Genomic DNA, 20,618 nt, shown 5'->3' with positions numbered 1-20,618 from the left:
TCTGTATTCCTGAGCCACAAGGGACCTCCATGTCAGTTATCCTTCAGTTCATCTCATCGAGGACCGTGTCATTAGGTCAGGCTCAGTCATTTGTAAAGAAGCCTTTCAACAGTATCATCTGAAACATACACACAAAAATCAAACTGAAATACAGAGCCCAGTGACACCAGTACAACAACCATACACACTCATGAAAATAGCTTTCCATTCCAGAATTTGGGTTGGAAAGGATGTAGTCCAGTGGTTCCATTCCCAGGACTTCAGCATCTGTAAGAGTTGTAACCCAGGTTCAAGCCTTGAAGGAAGAGAGCAGTATATTGGAAATTCCAGTGCTAAGTCACCTGTAGCATTAATATGACCTACACTCTGTTAAAGGCAGTGTGGTTAAATGAGCTGCTGGGTCAGCAGCAATACTGGATCCAAAGCATATTCTAATCTTCTGTCCCTGAAGGATCAGCATCTTCAAAATCCTCAATAAATTTCAAGGTTTATGAACTCTTGAAGTTTTTTTGCACACCTCAGAATACCTAACACTTCTAAAAAGCCCTGTTTCCTGAAGTCATGTGAATAGCTAGGAAGGATTGTGTTATTTTGTTAAATTGTTACTTTTGGGTATCCTGATGAGGAATAAAATGGTGAAAATAGTGAAGACTCAAAACCCAGAAGTAAATGAAAACAAAAAAGTGATGAAACCCAGCTTTTGTAGGGTTTAGAAAATTGACTTGGAAGTTTTGCAAATTTGAATTTGCTAATATCACATTTCTGTACTAGTTGCTGGTCTTTCTTGCTGCTGTTATATCAGGTTCTTCTGAATCCATGTTTAGCTGTCTCAGAGAACACTTGCCTGTAGCTGATAAGAGCTGTGAATGACCATGTCAAAGGTGGCTGACTGGCATTTACTTTGTTATACTTTAGTTTCTATATCATGGTCATTTCTTTATAAGGCCACACCTCTTGCCGCTGTCTATCAGTTTCTCACCTCTTCCCCAGTAAATGATGCTGCTGTGGAGACTACTCCTGCACTCAAACGCTCTGTGTGTAACTTTGCTTAATGTAAATATTTCTGCATAGGTGTTAAACAGCTCAAGTCTCTGACTTGTGCCCTAGTGCTCAGCTTTTACCTAGTTCTATATGGAAGAAGCAGAAACAAATCTAGTACAATCGAGAAGTGTAATAATTAGGCAGACTGATGAGTGGCTAGCAGATACTGTGAAAAGAGACTTATTATTACAATTAACATTTTGCTGACTCTGCACCTTTCCTATGTCAAGCATTAGGCATAGGGTACATTTCTTTATTAATTCAAGTGTTATCAAACTATTAAGCATGGACTAAAGATTTGCTTCAGATGAGGTATGATATCATAGTTCACAGTGCTCTTTCCAAAAGGTCATGAAATGCATCAATTATTTTGATGTGTATGAGATCTGCAGCAGAGGTTCTTCAGAGGGTTAATTGTTACTTTAGGTTACAGATTCTGCTAACTATGAAAACATAAAAAAAAATTAAGGAGATGCTTTCAGATGACTAGTATTATTCTGTGGCTATCCATCTATATAATGGCATAATGGAGAACAGAGACTATGCAAAGAGTGGATCCTCCTGTACGTGGAAAATCCAGTAGAGGTCCAAATCTCACAGAGAGTAGCAGAACAGAGTCTGATACCAAGTATGCAAGAGAATGAAAGCACCGGATAGATGAGTTGCTGTGTCTTTCTGCTTTTCTGGATTGTAAGGCACGGGGAGGAATATGATTACAACACAACAGTCTTGTCTGCAGATCCGCTTATGGAATGTATCCCTGCAGGTAAAGGATTTGTCCCAGTGTACTTTTCAGTTGTGTTAGTGATTGTCATTGAATATATCTTTATCTTGGGTGAGCTACCCAATGTGCAGGACTCTCCGAGTTCAATTAGAACTTGCATTAGCAGAATGAGAGTGCTGAATTATTGAATGATGCATGTTACATGAAACAACTACCTATTTAAAACAACGGAAGTTAAACACAGAAGTTCTGCTTTTCTCAAAACAGTGTTACAGCTTGGAGTTTAAATTTAATGACTGGACTCCTCTATTCAAGAGCGTGATAATGAACTGCCGCCACAGTGGGGCCTTTGTATTACAGTTTTTAATCTGATAGAATTTTGAATCCAGAGAACTTAAAGATCAGCTTTATCACTGCGTGTTCCATGTTTATGTAATTGCAAGCATTTGGAAAGATGTTTCTTCTTAATACAATTATGATAAAAAAATAATACTTGGTCTTTCATTACTATTTCATGAGGTAGACTTTTGCTGGCTTTCTCTCAAGCTTCTCTGTACAAATATGGACAATTATTTTGGTGGTGCAGAGACTACTTTTCTATTCTGATAAAAGTTGAAAAAGATTTTGTGAGAAAATATATCTGAACTTTCAAATGCTGAATTTTTGCTCAGTATGCTCCCACCATACATGCACAGGTCTGGGGAAAAGTCTTTGCAAGTTTTCCTACTGTTTCTCTGATTACCAAACAGTCGCTTCAAGGCAAACAGGCATCAGGAAGCAACTGACAATTCTGAGCAGCATTCTGTAATGTCTCATTGCTTTTCTATCCAGATATAAACATCAAAATGAATATAGCTCAGGGCCATACTACCTCTACATTTGGGAGACCCAGTCAAGGGCAAGACAGTCTTTCACAAAGCTGCCAGGTATGAAAGGACATAGTGCAGCACTGGTGAGTTTTGTCCTGGGGTTCAGGTAGGAACCGTCTTGGATGCAGTGGTCCTTGTAGTTCCTCGTGGCTTTTTGAAGTGTTTATTTCATCAGCAGCTGTTGCAGCGGGTGGAGTATGTTGAATGCACTGTGTCTGTGTGCAAGAAAGCGGAGACTGCAGGTCTCTCCAGCCTTTTTTGCAGGGTTAAGTGAGCTGAAGTAGTTTTTTGTGTCGTCAATCCCAGCAGGTGTATACTATGCAGAATCTTAACATTACCAGTAGGAGTCATATGACACAACAACACATGACCTGCATGATAAGCATTGACAGCAGGGTATTCCCAGTGTAGAAACTCCAGAAATCCCCCTGTGATATTTTCCTTCAATAGATACCTGTTTGTACTCTACTGGGAGAAAATAGAGCACAGAGCTGTTAAAAAAAATTGGAAAGTTGAAAATCTTCTCCACTGGAAAATATTATTTACTGAAGCTATTTTTTTTGTGAAATATGTTTTGATTTTAATGAAATATCTTAGTTCAACTTTTATAGAGTGAGGAGTTTCCAACTGCTGTTATTAAGTGACTTTTTCTTTCAAAATGCAATTTATGTTAGAGGGTTTTCAAAAATAGAATAAATCAAAACAAAATATTTGAAGTTGTTGACGTAAAACATTTGATTCACAGTAATTAAAAACACTTCTGAAAACAAACACTTTAGCTTTTCATCCTAGTTTGGGACATAAGTTCTTCTTTTTTCTTTTCCTGAAATGCTATAAAGCTTTCCTTGGAAGAAAAAAAATCCCTTCTTGCCCTTTTTAGCTTACTTAGGCACCTATGAATCCTGACTTTTCATTGCCACTTGTTCAGAACAGATCTTTTGACTCCTTTTTTAGACTAAGATTTACTCTCTGGTCCATCTTGTTCCTTATTCTTATCCTTATGATCTCACCCAGGTTACAGGAGAAGAAAACGAATAGTTTTGCCACCATCATTAAGATTCATTTTAACAAACATTTTGGAAACAAACAGAATATTTTGGAACTCTATGCCAAAATATCGTCACTATCAATGAAATATTCTAGTCTAAGATGAATGCTTGATGAGAACAGGTGAACAACATAGACACATGAAGAGGATCAGTAAGAAAAAAACAGAAGTAGAATTCCTCTTTGTTGTAGTGGAACCAGTGATTCTGTGCTTATGTGAATAGAGTAGGAAGACTGGGCAAAAGAGGGAGCAAAGACAGAGACCTTTGCAAAGAAAGAAAGGCAGAGGCTGATGTTTCTAAATGAAGTAGGATTTGATAAGGAAGGGTGAGATGTGTGCTGGAGGTTCTTTGAGGTGAGGCCACATAGCACGTATGGAGAAGTGGGACCAGAAGAAGAATGCTAAGAAAGGAAAGATGTAGACAAAGTCTGTGATAGGTTTTCTGGGAGGCACCACTGCATAGAAGCCTGCTTCTCACTCCAGAGAAGACTTCTGGTGGGAGACAGGGCAGAGGAAATATCTGTCTTGCTAAAGAATAAGGCAAGAATGGAAAAATATGCACTCCAGAAGTTCTGTGACGAAGGGACCTTATGGTGTCTGTGTTATTTCTAGAGTAGCAGAAATCCATAGGGCTAGAAATTATGACAGAGCTTCTTTTGTCATTGCTGGGGAAACATCCCACCCACTCATTGTCCCCAGAGGACATTCTGGATTGAAAGGTTGGCAATCCATACAGAATAGCATCTCTGAATAACTCATTTTAAATGAAGAATAGCCACCTGGCATCCCTGGAGGTACTGACAATAGAATAATTCAGCAAAAGGAAAAGGGTGGGTGTGGGTGGTGTTCATGTAATTTCTCTGAAGAGCATCTACCTTAGATATGTCAGGTTCCACATTTTGGGATAGTAGTAGGAAAGCAGGATCTAAAATTCACTGCTGAGCCTCTGAAGGCCCCAAACTGCAATGTTGGAAATTTGGACTTGGAAGCTTCACTGAGCTCACTGGTCTGCTTTGAACCTGTTGGTCTTGTATCACTTCCAGAGCTTTGTAAACAAGATTTCAGGGTTTGGTTGACCAACCGCATGCAAGCCATGTCTGACAGGATTAGCATAATGTTAGTTTTCACCTTCTTTAAAATACAGATCGAATAGTTCATTTATTGAGCAAACAAGCAAATTGTTTTCTTTTGGCTGTTTCTCCTGCTGCCTGATGAAGCTCATCTGTGGTGAAATAAGTATTAGGCAAATCCCAATAGAAGAAAACACATCTTTTCTTAATAATCCTGCACATTTAGTCAAATTATTTAAAAGGTTCCAGATGCTTAATCTGTTGCTAATTTGTTCATTCTTATTTGGACTTAAATGAAATTGCTTTATTTCTGAAGGAATGATTCCATCTTGTTGTTCACAGGAATATATAGCCTTAGTTCTGTTATAATCCTAAAGGTTCAGTTAGGCATTTCCACAAACACTAGAAAAATGGCATTGATGCATTTTAAGAAATAGGTGATGCAATTATAATGCTCCCATCTATTTGCTGTTGGTGAATTTTGTACAGTGTCAATCCCATGAGTTAAGTAAACTGGTAGTAGCACAACTTCACAAAAAAAGGAAAGCAAGCGTGCATGTAATATGTATCTCCTTAGGACTTCAGGGAACTTAAATTTATTGTAGCAGTAGATTCAGCTTTAGTTATGAGATATATCTGTGACGAAGTTACTGCATTATCTTGCGTAAAAGGACCAGAGAACAAGCTCCAAAAGTTGGAAAGAATACATTTCCATCCTGAAACTACAGCCCACTAATTAAACTCTCTGACTTGCATGTGTGTGTATGTGTGTATTTAGTTTGTGGGGCTTGATGGGAAGGCTTCATGCTCATAAACCCTCCAGGGGAGCATCATCTCCTTCAGCATCTCTGTTCCTGAGGAATCATGGACTAGTGAAAAATTATGAGATGAAGGGAGAATTTGGCTCCCTCAGAAGAAGAAGAAAGGGAAGATTACTTAGCAAACACGACTCCTAAAGCAGGAGCTGATGTCTGAGATATCAAACATTTCCTTTTTTCCCTCAGGCAAGGCCAGATAACAAATTTTTGTGAGATTGCTCATTTGGATGGACTGTAGCTTGTTGGGCTGATATTACTAGGTCTGAGCCCCTGGGTAGTCATGGTTGTATTTAGGACATGGAGCTCGGATGCCCCTGAGCAACCATTTCGTTAGAGTGGTGTCTAGTGTGCAAGACTGTGTAGACGTAGCGCTTCTGGGTTTTGGCCTGCTACCAGGTGACAGGATGCCTTAGACCATCGATTCAGAATATTGGCTTATTGGAAGGCTTATTTGCTTGCTTGTAAGGTCTACAGGTCAGCTGTTCTTACTTTCTCTGTCAATGTCAAGGACACAATTATATGTCTATTGGGTCAGGAAGTCACACTTCCCAGTTGAGGGGCAAGGGACAGATAGACCAATGTTGGGCTTGCTACTTATGTCACATGTAGATAGATTTTGCTGGGAACATGTGGGTTAGCAGCACTTTTGTGTTGTCGTGCTATGGACAAGTGAGACTTACTTTGTGAGGTGCTGGCTCAGCCAGTCTCTAGCTCCTTGGCTTTGTGCCAAGGCGCTGGCTGCTGTGAAGTCATTGGTCTGATATATCCAAATTTCCTAGTTGTACTCTAGGTCTAGATTTCTGTGGCGTAATCATTATATAATAAATACCCTTTTTCATTAAATAAGGAGCATGTCTTCAGTGGCCAGCGTTCCCTTGAAATGGTGCTAAGATTGTTGCATTTGCTCACATGAGTTAGTGTGTTGATGCATGATGAGAGAATCACTTACTTGTGTGTGATAGTACCTCAACTCACATCCTATCAGTAACCACTGGTAATGACTTCATGTTTTAATTTCTCTTTCTGGTAATTTGAGGAAAATACGTGAGCTTTACCAGCATTTGATATTTTTCTGAAGAACAGGAAAAACAAAATGAAAAAGTTCCCAGTAGTTTAAATGAGTTCAAGACTATACAGGTCAGGCATCACAGAAAAAAAAAAAATGCAGAAATTAAGCTTTGAAGGGAACCCATGAAGGCATCTAGTTCCCTCACTGTGCTCCAAAGCAGGACCAGCTATAACCAGTGTCATGTTTGCCAGAAGTTTCTTTAACATGTTCTTAAAAATCTTCCATAATGAAGATTCCACAGCCTCCTTAGGGAACTTGTCCCAGGCCTTACCTATGCCTGTTTGAAGGATTTACTGTTCCAAGCATGTTCTTCATGTCCAATCTATGTCTTCTTGGAAGTAATTTAAGCACCTACTTTTAACCCATATCATCAACAGACATGAAGACAGTTCACCTATTTCCTTTACACAAATTTATTTTAAAATACCTTTTTTGCTTTAATTTTTATATAATCTGATTTTCTCTATTACCCAAGTTATAGGATTTCAGTAAATGAATCCTGCAACAAATCCATAACAACAGATGGGACTAAACCAAATAGAAAGTTATAGAGAAGCATATGGCCTTGATTTCAAAACTCAAATAATGGAGAATTCCTCAGTATTTCTAGATTACAAAGGTCTTTTTTCCTCCTTCCTTTGCCTCTGCAGGTGTACCAGTGAACAAGGCATGCTCTGTCAAGGGTGAAAAATAAACACGCCCTTTGCCTTTTGAAAGAGGCCAGAAGTAGAATGAAACACAAGTGTGAGGTCTCTACACAAGTTCTCCCTCTGCCCTTGTACTACCTTTCCTCCCATTAACTCATGGTTGAATTGGAAGTTCAGAGGCTGACTATACTACACAGTGAGACAACTTGTGGAGACAGTTTATTTTGGTACTTTTTTGTCTCAATGGGAAACATAATTGTTTAGTGGGTGTGTGTATGTAAGGATAATATGAAGCGCCAACATTTCAGCAGATGCCGGTCACAGATCTGGTTGCCCAAATCACAGGCCACGTAGCTGAAACTTTGTCCAAAGACAAACCAGCAATGTAGGTGGCCTAGGCCATATCTGTCACCTTAATTTCAGCCACATATCATATGCTAGTCAGAGGAATGGAACACGTAATGAAAACCTTTATGTTAGATTTGTGTCAACAAAGGATTCCCAACAAATCCCTGCAATTTTCCCTTGGACAGAGTCTACCTTGAAAGTCTTCCAGCAGTCCAGTGAAAAGTAGTTACAGCAAATGAAGGCATCAGTCTACATATTTCTGGGAATTTTGAGGAAATACTGCATCAATGACTTCACATTGAAAGCTGTTTTCCAGAGGAAACTATTTTTCTTAACTTTTGTTGGAATCTGGTTATAACAGGGTTTAAATGCAAGATTCCATATGACTGTAAATGCTTTGTGGTCTTTGAGATGTAGCTGGGACAGTGTCAGAATAGGAAGAGAAGTAGATAAGTGCTGTTTACATGGCAGTGTTGTGCTCTTCTATGGTCTGCAGTAAGAGCTCTGAGTCTTCTGCATAGACCAGTGCAGTGGGTGGTGATGACTCAGGATGCAAAAGACATTTCAGTAGTCTAAAACCACAGAATTTGCATGACAATAAAATGTTGCATGAGAGGACTCCCTTGTAGCCTTGCCTCTGACTGAAAGGTGTCTATTTCTCCTAAGTATTTCTGTCCCTGTTTCCACAGCTTAGCTAAGTGACCCAGTTTATCAAAGATCTTAGTAACAGGATCTTGTGCACTTTCTGTGACAACATCCGAAATTCAGAAAATCTTCAGCTTGGTATGGGCACTTTGAGCAAGTGTATATAACTTCCCCAGTTATATACTCAGCATGACGTCATATGTTGTCAAATATCCTCTTGGCCAGCCTGGGTCAGCTGCCCTGGCTGTATCCCCTCCTAGCTTTTTGTGAAAATTAACTCTATCCCAGCCAAAACCAGGACACCAATGCATTAGAGGGCTGATTTTTTGCAAGCCACTCACTTAGTTCACTCTGTGGAATTCGAGTATGCTGAATTTACTCCCATGCATATTGTGCATGCTTTAAAACATTAATCTCTTCACTACCTATGAGACTGACCCAAGAATAAATTAGCATTATTTCTGTTCTCTCCAGATTAATTTTCACACAGTAACTCGTTGGTCTCCAAGAATCACTTTTTTCTTTGCTGAGCATTATTGCCGTTTCTAACTATTTTCCTAGTTGTGTCAGCCTTAGTTTGTCGTACTTGAATCTCTATTTCACGCTTGTATTTCTGACTTCTCAACAGCCCAGTATTTAAGTCTCTATCCTCTTCACTATTGACAACCTCTCCTAATTTAGTATCATCTGCAAATTCAATTGACATGACTTTCACAGTCATTGCTATGTTAAATATAGGACAAACAGTATACTGATGTCTGACTAGATACTACATCACAGTTTTGTGTATAAATTGCCACTAGTTCCAACATTTTTCTGTTGGTTCTGGGACTACAGAAATTTGTTTTGTTGATATACCTACTCCATTTTTGTTAATGACAGGAAAAAGTCAGATAAGCGTTTTCAAGAGAATGAAATGTGAAGCATTGATTCCCACTGTTTCCAATTTTGCCAACTTGTTTTATATTAAATCTGACTGGGGCGACTTTCATTAGATCTACATTTTACTGCCAACAACCAACACAACTATTTCTTAAATTAAATAAAAGGGCGAATGATCTGGGATGCTGGTGGGAAGGCGCTCCCTGGAGATATTTGTGTGTTTTCTATGCATTTTTAGCACATAATAAAACTTGAATAAATATTACCTAATTCAGCCTAGTGTATGGATAATTATTATTTCCCTGTTTGGAAATCATAAAGGATGTAGAATTAAAGTGCTAGGAACTTTTACTCTCCATCTTATGTTTGTATCTGGAAGATCTAAACAACTTTGTATGAAGTTGTTGTTGGCTTAGTGGAAAGGAGTTAAGATGTGCTTGTCAGTCAGCTTTGGTCTAATATCTCTGTCCCCTCGTGTTGAAAAAAGAAAAAAAAATATCAAAAAATCAAGTGACCAGGCACGGTGATTTGGTGGTTTGAATCTCCAGCTTTGGAAGCACTGGAAAGCATTGTACTTCATGAGAAGCGACTGCCAATGTTATAATGTCAAAAACGTATATATTTTACAAAAATAAATTTATCATTGAATTTGCAATTTGGAAAAATGAAAACTGATACAAATACTGATGGTTTTAATTCCCTGAAATCACAGCTCTCAAAAGTCTAAAGGTAATGCTAATAGTACCGTAATGTATGTCTGTGATTACTCTAACAACTCCATTAGTCTCTGATTTCTGTCTTTGCACTGCAGAGTTTCATTGACATTTCTTTCTTGCTAATCTATAGTCTTCCACTCTTGTATCAGGTTTTGGGAGGCGTGTGTGTGTGTGTAAAGAGATAAGGGGGTGTTCGTTATGGATATCTACTCAATATAGACTTTCTCCATGATCAGCCAAAAGAAATATTCTTCCTAGACATGGTCTCAGACCAATAGCCAGGTTGGACTCTCTGACTCTTCCCTCTGGAAGTTCCTCTCTCTGCACTCACTGCAGAGGGAGCCAGTAACTACTACTCCCGCTATACTGAAGTGAGACGTTGTGAGTACCTTCTTCCCTCATCGTGCTTCTGTCCGTGTAACACATCTGGTGCCTCTGTTTCCCACCTTCCAGTCCTTGTTCATTTGTGTGCTCATGGTATAGCGATGCATATGTAGTATAGGTTAAAGAGATAATGCAGAAATAGTACACTGATAGATATGACTGTCAGGCTTTAAACAGTCAAGTAGAATGGCTCAGTGGGAGAAAGCGCACAGGCAGGACTCCTGTACCTCTGAAATGTGTCCTTGTTGGAGCAGAGGTGGAGAGAGCTGATGGCTGCTTTGCTCCTGTATCCCTCCCCATCCTTCTCGTCTTCCATGTGTTAATTACTTACCCAGAACTCTTCTCTACATGTCATCCATATATTACTGGCAAAAGTTTGCCTTTGTAGATTGTATTCTGCAATCATGTTCAATTTTTATAGCATATGTGGATGTTAGAATACAAACTTAATTAACATTTTACAGCTGGTAATAAATGCTCTGGAGTCAGGGAAAGAATCTAGCATAGCTACATCCCCTTTTGATTCTCTCCCTACTTCTCAAACTTTTCATTACCAACTTTAAAATGTTACTAAAATTTACACCACTTCAATCTCCTCTGCTGTTGGTGTGATCATTCAGAGTTTGTGTAAGGTAAATTCAAAATTGCAAACAAAGGAAAGCGATAATGTGTTGCACGCATTTTTATCCTGCTTTACGTGTGAATAAGTGGCTTCACGTGGTGTAAGACAATGGAGAATCTGATTTTAAGTGTGTAATAACAAAGCCTTGGGGTGAGATTCTGCTTCATTGAAGTCACTGGGACTTTTGCAATTGATTTCACAACAGCAAGAATTTCAGCCTAGATTCTTCAAGCTATGACACTGGCCCAGATGTGGGCCACACAAGCTTCAAGGAAATATAGAAAAGACATTTTCCCTGAGAGTCTAGCAATAAATACATCTCATCCAGAAGTGAAATCATATGCTCAGTTAATTTTTTTAATTGTGTTCCCTTCACATTAAGGGTACTAATACATGCAGTTTAGAGAAGTAACAAGACTATTAAATGTTACTAAGAGACTCCCACATAAAGAATTGTAGTTCAAGCTTTGAAAATTGCAAAATTGCCAACTGGCCTAATTCCATCAGGCCCAAGTTGCTTATACAAAAGTGTATATCGGTGACCAAATGAGTGATTTTACAGATAAATTTCTGATAAACTGTGATCCATCTGAGGCAAATAGATGTGCAGTTACAAAAGATAACATAATTTTGGACCTTTTCATATTCTAGGGAGAGATACTGCGAGTAGTTGGGTATTTGATTGTGTAACCGACACATTTTAAAAGGACTTACACAGAAAAGACAGTCCTATACTTAAAATAATTTACAGAGAGAAACTTTTAAATTCACTGCCAATATTAAAATGGCACTGAGTTATAGAAACTAGTAAAAAGTCTTTTTTTTTCTGACAAATTAGGTTACATTGTTTTAAAATTTGCTGTATTTTAACTTCTCCATCAGATGTTTGCAGTTTACACAAGAAAGTGTGAAATCAGATTGACTATTAGAGTAATGGTGCTCTGGATTTCAGGGTACAAAGTGGTTACAGATCCAGTTAACTGCAGGATGAAGTAAGGTAGTGAATATTGCTGATAATTGACTTTTTCCTAAAGTCAGTCTCTGAAACTCACGTTTGTTAATGTGCCTGATAGGTCCATGTCTAGTCAATATCAAAGTGTATTAAATTGATCTAATCACACAAATTGAAGTGTATTAAATTGATCTAATCACACAAATTGAAGTAGGCACGTCTGGCTCAGAATCTGTTTTTCTGATGCATGGCTATATTTATATAAGCATATTTTAAAGCCATGTGGGGAATTCCATTACCTTCTTTGAGAAAGTTCAGGAGTTACACTAAAATAAAAAAAAATTGAGCAGATGACAGGATATCCCTGCATGCCATGAACTTAATTTGTGGCATTCCACTACCATCTTCTCTACTACGACAGACCTGTGTACCACTGTCAGTCAGTTGCTTTGGAGATCCCACCAGATGTCGAAGTGTATTTGTACATCCAGCCCTTTGCCTTCTCAGTATCAGACTCATTATGATTTATTAATCATCTACAAAGAGCATTGATAAACAATGAATATTTATGACTACAGATGTAACCCTATTGTTTGTGTAAATTATAGTGTTTTTCTGGTAATGTTCTGAATGGCCTGAAGTTTACATAAATAATTCATACTTGTAAAGCCATATGTTAAACTGTCATTGTAAAAAAAGAAGTGATGCCAGTTTTCACTTGAACCATATGTAAATATCAAGAAGTTGATTTTAAACACTGATATAAAGACGAAGCACCTTAATAGCATTTACACAGCAATGATTGCAATATGCTACAATGCACTAGATGCATTAAGATGAGTATCAAAGGCAAAATAAGTTTTAAATACAGGATAGAAAGGAACCATTTTTATTTCTGAATAAACTGCAGTGTATTAAATTAACCAAGTCTCTGAATAAATCGAGCTTTACAAATTTAAATTACAGTGATAGCAGACCTCCAGCCTTTTGTCATTATTTCTAAGTGAATGAAACAGCTTGAAATATTTCCCTGAAACTACTGTGAAATCTGTGAAATGCAGGTAGAATTTTCAGTAACATTGTCATATATATATGTGATTTTGAAAGTTTCTAACCCTACTTGTCTATACACCCTGCAGCTGACAGTTACCTCCTGATATAGTCTAGGTACCTGCTCTTTCTGCAGAGGGGAAATCAGTAAGAACTCTAGTTCACATGCCGCAGCTTACCCTTATTCCAGCATCACTGGCATGGTTGGGCAAATGGCCACATTTGCTGTGTGTTGGAGAACTTTGATAACAGATTTCATCTATGAACTGTAGCTCATATGTCAGTTCTAATTTAATAATCAGAGCTAGTTTTTATCAAGGTATTCATTGCATGCATGCGATATGCATATACATACACATATTTAAGTGTGTGTGTATATATGTAAAGTGGTATGTATATACGCATATACAGACGTATATACACATATACAGACATATATACACAGACACTGAGAAAGTTCAGAACATAGTGTTAAAACTGATAGGGACTAGAAAGCACTTGGAATAGCGGATCCTTTCCTCCATTCTGCCAGTGCCCCTGTTGACAGAGAAGAGGCTGGTGTCTTCTTTTCCACCAGGCTTCCTTGTGCTCCATGACTGGAAGTATGACCCTCACCTAACACAGTAACCATCACTTTATATGTCTGGTCCTGTGGAAGGGATGTGCATGTGTGTGTCTTGAGGCACAGGGACTTGGCTACTCACACATGCTTTCATAAGCCGTGTTATGTGAAAGGCCAAGTGAGTGGCCCATGTCAAGGATGTAGCCAGTGGGAGATTTGTTTCCAGTCACATTGCAGGGGAAGAAATACAGCTGTGGGTTTGACTGATTGTTCCTGTTCTGACTGAGTGGGTTCAAGCTAGTAGAAAAGCCAAGGGGTGGCCTGATCACAGTCTATGAGAACCTACAGCCAAAACCAAAAATCTGCCAGTAGATGCTTTTAAATGACAAAGTAGCAGCTAAATGCAAAGACTGAAAGATGCAGATAGGCAAATTCAGCCTGGAAATCAGCCACACATTTTCAATAGTTAGGATAATTAGCAATTGGAATGACCTAATAAGGCTTGTGACTGACTGTTCATCACAGAAATACTGAAGCTGTGATCAGAGGTTTCTCTAAACAGAATGTTAGTTAAAACACATTTATTAGTCTTCTAGCAAAAATCACTCCAAGGAAGTTCTGTGATTGCAAAGAAGACCAAGACTGGATGATTAACAATAACCTTGCATAGCCTTAAATTCCATTAATTTCCATGATTCTAGTACTGAGCCTTGCACACACTTCTCATAGCTCTCTGTTCTGCATTGCTCCCTCACATGATTTAGAGTGTGTCCGTTAAGCTCCTCTGGAAGCTATCTGTGCTATTCTGCATGTTTCAAAGACAGGAAAAATTTTAAAAGACTTTTCAGTCCTTCAGCTGGATCCAAATGAGTCTTGGCAGTTTGTTTTCCATGTGCAAGCCTGAAACAGAACATTACTCACAGAACAGAGCCATCTTTACTGTTAAAATGCCCTTGCTGCTTTCAAAGTGAGAAGAATAGAAAGTGTTCTTCTCTCTTTTAATGGGTCTTAAACCAAAAGCTCTTTCAGCTTCTGTGGGAGTGTGAAGGTAGAACTCCTAGGGACAGATTCAGACTGGGATAGACACAGGCATTGGCAGATGCCCAGGGTGGCAGCAGTTTCGTCTTTCCTCTCAGAAGTTTGAGGGCCAGTGGTCCCTAATATAGGCTGGAACAGTTCCATGAGCTTGTCCAGAGTTTCTTAGCTGTAATTACCACTGTGGGCCACTGCAAGATCCCAGAAATTCTGATGTGCTTTGATTGTGCCTCCTTTTGTGTTGCCACCCTGGAATCGACTGTCTTCCAAAACTGCCTGTCCTGCAGGCTTTTTCTGGCTCTTAACTTCTTTTAACCTCCAAATAGCCTTGAAGGATCCTTTCCTCCTTGTCTTTATCTTATCTCATGCCCAAAGTAAAATTACAGGGACCCTTTATTTCAGAAGAAGCTCATTTCATTCCTTGTCTTGAGTCTGAAATACACATGCAAAATTTTGGGTATTACTCCAATACAGAAGAGCTGTATTTGATACCACAATTCTTATTTCTAGATGGTCATTTGGGCAGCATAATTTTACACAAATTAAAGATTTTCTTTCTACTAATAAAATTGCAGTTATAAAAATGACATTTACTTGTTTGATGCTTCCTGGGCATTACAGATGAACTTCTGGATTTTGTCCGTGGAAATATAATTTTGTATCTTTTTGCTGTTGCTAGCTGTGCGAGACCTTAAGAAGTCAAGAGAGAGGGTCCTGGATTCTCTTCTTCCCTGAACATCTTTTACTAAATTCCAGTCAATTATTGCAGCTCTGTCAAGTCCATTGAAATCATTGGGGTTGCCCAGGTGCAAATGCACTGCAGAGCCTGAATTTCAGAATGGGAGTTACAAAGCGGAAGAGAGAAAGTATGTTGCTTTACTCCCTGAGTGCAGGTTGAGCTGGCATGGCTGATGGTTAGAAACACCTGCTTTGAGGAGGTGTTCTCTTGTGGGAAAATATAAATAAATAACTGAGATACTTGTGATCTGAGCAAACTGTCTGTGGTTTAATTCACAGAGAAACACAGATCTGTTTTCACAAAGCCGCTTGGTGCTGTCCAAGTGCAGTATATTTCCAGGTTTCCACAGAGGCCCACCTGAGGATGCAGAGCTGCACGTGTTGGAACTTTGCCATGTTAGGTAATTCATAAGGAAATAAAGCATCCAGCGAAACCTAGATGGTGCTTAATTTTATTTTTCTTTCTCTTTCTCATTTTTTTGTATTTTATTTTTTATTTTCATAGAATCATTAGGGTTGGAAAAGACCTCTGAACCATCAAGTCCAACTGTCAACCCAACACCACCACACCTGCTAAACCACGTCCTGTCTTTCTAACAGGAAATATTTGTATTCCTGCATGGAACACATTCAACACCACATTAAACATTAAAACAGGAACACGTCAGTAGACTCAGAACAACAACTATTTTTTTCCTCCAATACAATTGCAAATACATCACTGCATTTAAGTAAACTGAAAAAAAGATTTTAAAATATATCTTGTACTTTTTCTTGTTCACCACAAAAATATAATCTCTGTCGTGAGTTTTTTTGTGTGCATATAAATATTTCCCTGCAATATAGTGTCTCTAGGGGAATATTCCATAGTATAACACATCTGTCATTGAGATTGTTCTTCAGATGATCAGTTTCATCAGGTTATGTCATAAAATGCATACCCCTCTTGGACTGCTCCAGATAGATTCCCTGCCTGCTTGGCTGAGTTTTCATCAACCTTCAGGAAAGCTTTCCTAACCTGGTCTAAAATCTAGGCAATGTTCTGTAATGCACGTTATTGATTAGAATGGGGAATGTGGCTTATCCTATGAGAAATTTGTGAATGACTTCCACTAACTTAGAATAAACAACACTTGCTGCAGTGTGCGAGTGTAATACTTTGATCGCAGACAAGGTGTTCTTGATACCTCACAGTACAGTGTTTTAGCGGCTAGATGGCACTATTGCCAGAGAGTAGAATCAGGTGCGATCAAAAATATCAAGCGAATTTACAGATTTGGTTTTCTTAGCAAGAGTCGTAACAGAAAGTAGCTTTCAGCTGCCTACCGTATTGATTTAAATTTCAGAATTTCTTTTGTGCCATGTATGCTGTCTAAGTAACTCGGTAATATTTTCATCCAGCTTTTTCTTTCTTCTTATAATGACATAGTAATTCAGGCAGGTTGTTCAGATCTCCCTTCAGCTAAATGTTACAGAGAATGGCAAACTCATGGCAAAGTCACCTCAGGTTAAAGAAAGCACATGCGTCAAAGAGAAAGCTGACTAGATGGAATGCTACTGCTCTCTTCCTTCCTTTATCCCCTTGTCCTTTCCCATGCATGCTCTCTCCTCTCTCCCCTTCCTAATTCGCCCTTTGTATCATTCACTGCAAGAAGAGACTGGGAAAGCACTGCCGAAGTGTCTATCACTCCACTGAGCTCTGTTCAATCCTTATTGCCTTGTTCTGAGTTCAAAAGCAAATGTGATTTTCCTCACCCCATCACACCAACCCCATAGATGTACCAGGTGCTGGTGCGCAGGCACTGGCAGCGGTGGCTGCAGGGGTGGTTTCTGTGAGGAGCGGCCAGGGACACTCGAACAGACGCACTGCAGGGCACAGCTGACCCCCTCAGCAAGATAGTGGTACCTCTGGGAAAGGGTGCATGAGAAATGGTAAAATGCTGCCTGACAGTGAGGAGAGAGGGGGAAAAGTGTGAGAAACTGCCCTGTGAGCACCAAGGTGAGAGCAGGGGGAGGGGAGGAGGTGCTCAAGGTGCCTGAGCAGAGATTGCCCTGCAGCCCCTGGAGAGACCACAGCGGAGCAGGTATTTCCTGGCAGCCCACGGGGAGGGCCACAGTGGAGTGAATACCCACACTGCAGCCTGTGGAGGACCCGATGCCAGAACAAGGGCATATTTCCTGAAGGAACTGTAGCCCCTGGAGAGACCACAGTGGAGCAGGTTTACCCTGAAGGACTGCAGCCTATGGAAGGACCCACGTTGGAGCAGGGGAACAGTGTGCGGAGGAAGGAAAGGCAAAGAGGAGCTGTTATGGACTGACCCCATAACCTGTTGTCCGTCATTGCCCTGCACTGCTTGCAGAGGGAAGTAGAGGAGTCAGGAATGAAGGACTGAACTTGGCCCTGGGAAGAAGCTGGGAGGGAATTGAAAGGAGTACTTAGTTTTGTTTTTATTTCTCAGCATCCAAATATGTTTGAAATACTGATAAATTAAAAGAATTTTCCCAAAGTCAAGTCTGGTTTCCCCATAATAGCAAATGGTAAATTGTCTTCCTGTCTTTACCTCAACTAACAAGCTTTTTCATCTTAATTTCTCCCCCCATTCTGATGAGGAGGGAGAGTGAGAGAGTGGCTGGGTGGGCATCTGGCAGCCAGCCAAGGTCAACCCATCACAAGAGAAAAGACTATTTTTGTCCTGTTCAGCAAGGTAATTTTTTTTGGAGACATTGCAAATTTCCTTTAGTTATTCCGAGTAATGAAATGAATTTTTAAGAATCAGTTATACTTCTAAATTTTTATTCCGGGAACTTGTTTTGTTGAGCTCATCAGACACAAAGTGCTTTCGAATAGCAATAATTTCTGTAAAACAAGTATTCATGTGCTAAACCTAGGGCTTCCAAAATGACTGGTTATGCTAGACACCTCTACATTCTTAACGCACATGCTGATATTAAAGAGAGCAAACACTCTAATAACTGCAGTCCTTAAACTCTCCTGAATTTGGGAGCCTTAAATGGATTAATCCTAATGTCTCTTAATGCCTAAAAATGTAGGTTTCCGAACACCTTATATTCTGATATTCATCTCTAAATGTGCATGTCAATCTTTGCTCAATTTTCCTATGTTTGATTCTTTCCTGTAACTATCCAGTTCTATTTTACCACGTACACAAACAAACAAAAAAAAAGAGGGTAGGGCAAACGAGGCAAATAGGAGCTTTTTTTTTTTCATAGTGGACAACTGTTTCGTAATGTATTCCCTGATGTGTCAGTTTTCTAAGTTGCTGAGGTGTTACCAGGCATCTTCCAGCATATGATTTTTTTCTTAACACGGAAAGCCAGTAGATCATGTCAGAATCCTGGCTGTTTCAAAATACAGTAAATGTGTTACATCCCCAGAAATATTGAACAAAAGACCCCAAAACATGAAAAACCTTAGTCGCTTTGCCACTCAGGATTTGATGAGCATGATTCATGATATGGGAAAATTTGATCTTGATATTATGATTTATTTTTTCCAAAATTTTTACTGCTAGTGAGATTTTGGAAGTAATTTTCTTGGTCATTTTTACCTCTTCCTGGCCCTTTTGTATAAGTCACAATTTTCTCTTTCCACCTCAGCATGGTTATAAAAGTTGTTCTTCTTTCCTGTAACTGCTTTGGCTAGCATTAACTCATTCTGCTGTTTTGCTTCTTCAGTGTTTTTCCCCTAGTGAAACTGTTAGATGTTGTGTCCTTCAGGCCTTCTTGGAGTATAATCACTTAGACCTTCTTTACGTCCTGTATAATTGCTGAGTGGTAAAAGCCAAAACGAAATGAAATGCATCTGTGCTTTGACAGAAGTGCTTTTTAAAGGAGCCTTCCAGCTAAAAGATGGACTCCATTTATGTACTGTATGGAGTATTTATGTACTGCATATGTTGGGCCAAATTATTTGTGCTTCTGCTTGGGTTTGCTATGGCCCAGTCCTGCCAGCACTCTCCCAAAGGAGGCATGCTTAACTTCTCTGTTTGAACAGCTGAGCTGAGAAGAGGGAATGCTGAGTAACAGCACTTCCCACAGTGACTGAGGCACCATCACAATGGCCATGGATGTGTAGACAGGATCATGTCTTCGGTCTAATTCCACATCCCAGTAAATTCCATGAGAACGTTCATGGCTGCATTTCTGCACTTGGAGTATATACTGTATTCCTAGTGCTACTTTGGGAAAGCCTTCTACAGAGGCATAATGCTCCCAGATTTTTATTTTTATCTGAGGAGAATTGTGACTTAGAAATTATTTACTTGAAAACTCTGACCTGAATTATGATCTGACTTAAATTCATTTAAATTCAGAATAACTCTGGGTTAACTCCAGTGTAAGTGAAGTACTAGTCCATGGGAGAGCAAAAGTAGTTCACAGAAATGCAAACAGCAGCTGGCTCTGTATCCTTAGTTAATTTGATTATATAGGTTTAGTTTAACTTAAACAAAGTAATGACCTTATTATTATTTTAAGAAACCTATTTTGGGATGGCAGAATCATATTTCTTCTATAAATCCACTTTCAAATATCTTCTTTATATGTACATGTTGCTAGAGATGGAGTTAAGTTTGTGTGGGGACAGTAAAAGCATACTAGATTTCACTGATCACGGTTGCTTTAAATTATGCAGTGAAGAGAAAGAGAAGCTGTTTGCAGGTGATGAAAACAAGGATGGCCGCAGAGATCACAAAGGGGGCTTGCCTTTGTAGTTTCGCTCTTCTATAGACTAAGTACCAGGAGAAGGATTGGGGTGTCTTTGCACAAACTATCGTAGGGGCCACGTTTGTCTAAGGTAATCATTAGACAAAACATCTGGGTTCAATGGTAGTAAGCATTCTTTTCCTGATTTCTGTCTCATGCACTATTCTTCTGGAGTTTTACAAGAAGCAATTCAAAATAAATTGTTGATTCTTGCTTTGCCTAAATGTAAATTAAAGTGAATCTCGGGGCTTTCTCCTGATATTAGGAAATTTAGTAAGAGCTGAATACATTTTTTCAAATATTTAAACCACGGTATGTATGATATTTACTGATTTTTGCAGACATTTTCTGTAAGTATTATTTAGCCTCTTACCTTCTTTTCTCTCAAATTATAGTCTGCTTTAAAATATCAGTGTTCTAAATCTTATGAACATCTTCAAAATTACAACAGGAGCAGGGGGATTGAGAACGCTTTTCAATAACAGATCTTACTAACTCTAATATTCACTATTGCACAGTTCTGTAATGTCTGTTATTTTATCTTTGTGTTTTGTTACAGGATGAAAAGGAGAAGCTGACATGTAGTGACCGTATGCCTGGATATGCAGCAAACTTTGGATTGATTTTATTTATGGTAATATAATCTGCCTTTCTGCACATTTGTTAGATGTGA

General features: G+C 39.0%; 1 protein-coding gene across 1 annotated transcript in view; it reads left to right on the top strand.

Annotated features, from left to right (window-relative positions):
• Positions 1–20,618, top strand: part of ANO2 (anoctamin 2) — a 187,924-nt gene that overhangs the window by 121,312 nt on the left and 45,994 nt on the right. Inside the window, exon 15 of the mRNA XM_075418515.1 lies at positions 20,505–20,579. Within this exon, the coding sequence (XP_075274630.1) occupies positions 20,505–20,579 (75 nt within the window). The remainder of the gene's footprint in view (positions 1–20,504; positions 20,580–20,618) is intronic.

The sequence above is a fragment of the Opisthocomus hoazin genome, chromosome 1 (genome assembly GCF_030867145.1).
Source record: "Opisthocomus hoazin isolate bOpiHoa1 chromosome 1, bOpiHoa1.hap1, whole genome shotgun sequence".
NCBI lineage: Eukaryota > Metazoa > Chordata > Aves > Opisthocomiformes > Opisthocomidae > Opisthocomus > Opisthocomus hoazin.
The sequence above is the reverse complement of the archived record's forward strand: the minus strand, read 5'-3'. Positions and strand labels throughout refer to the sequence as shown.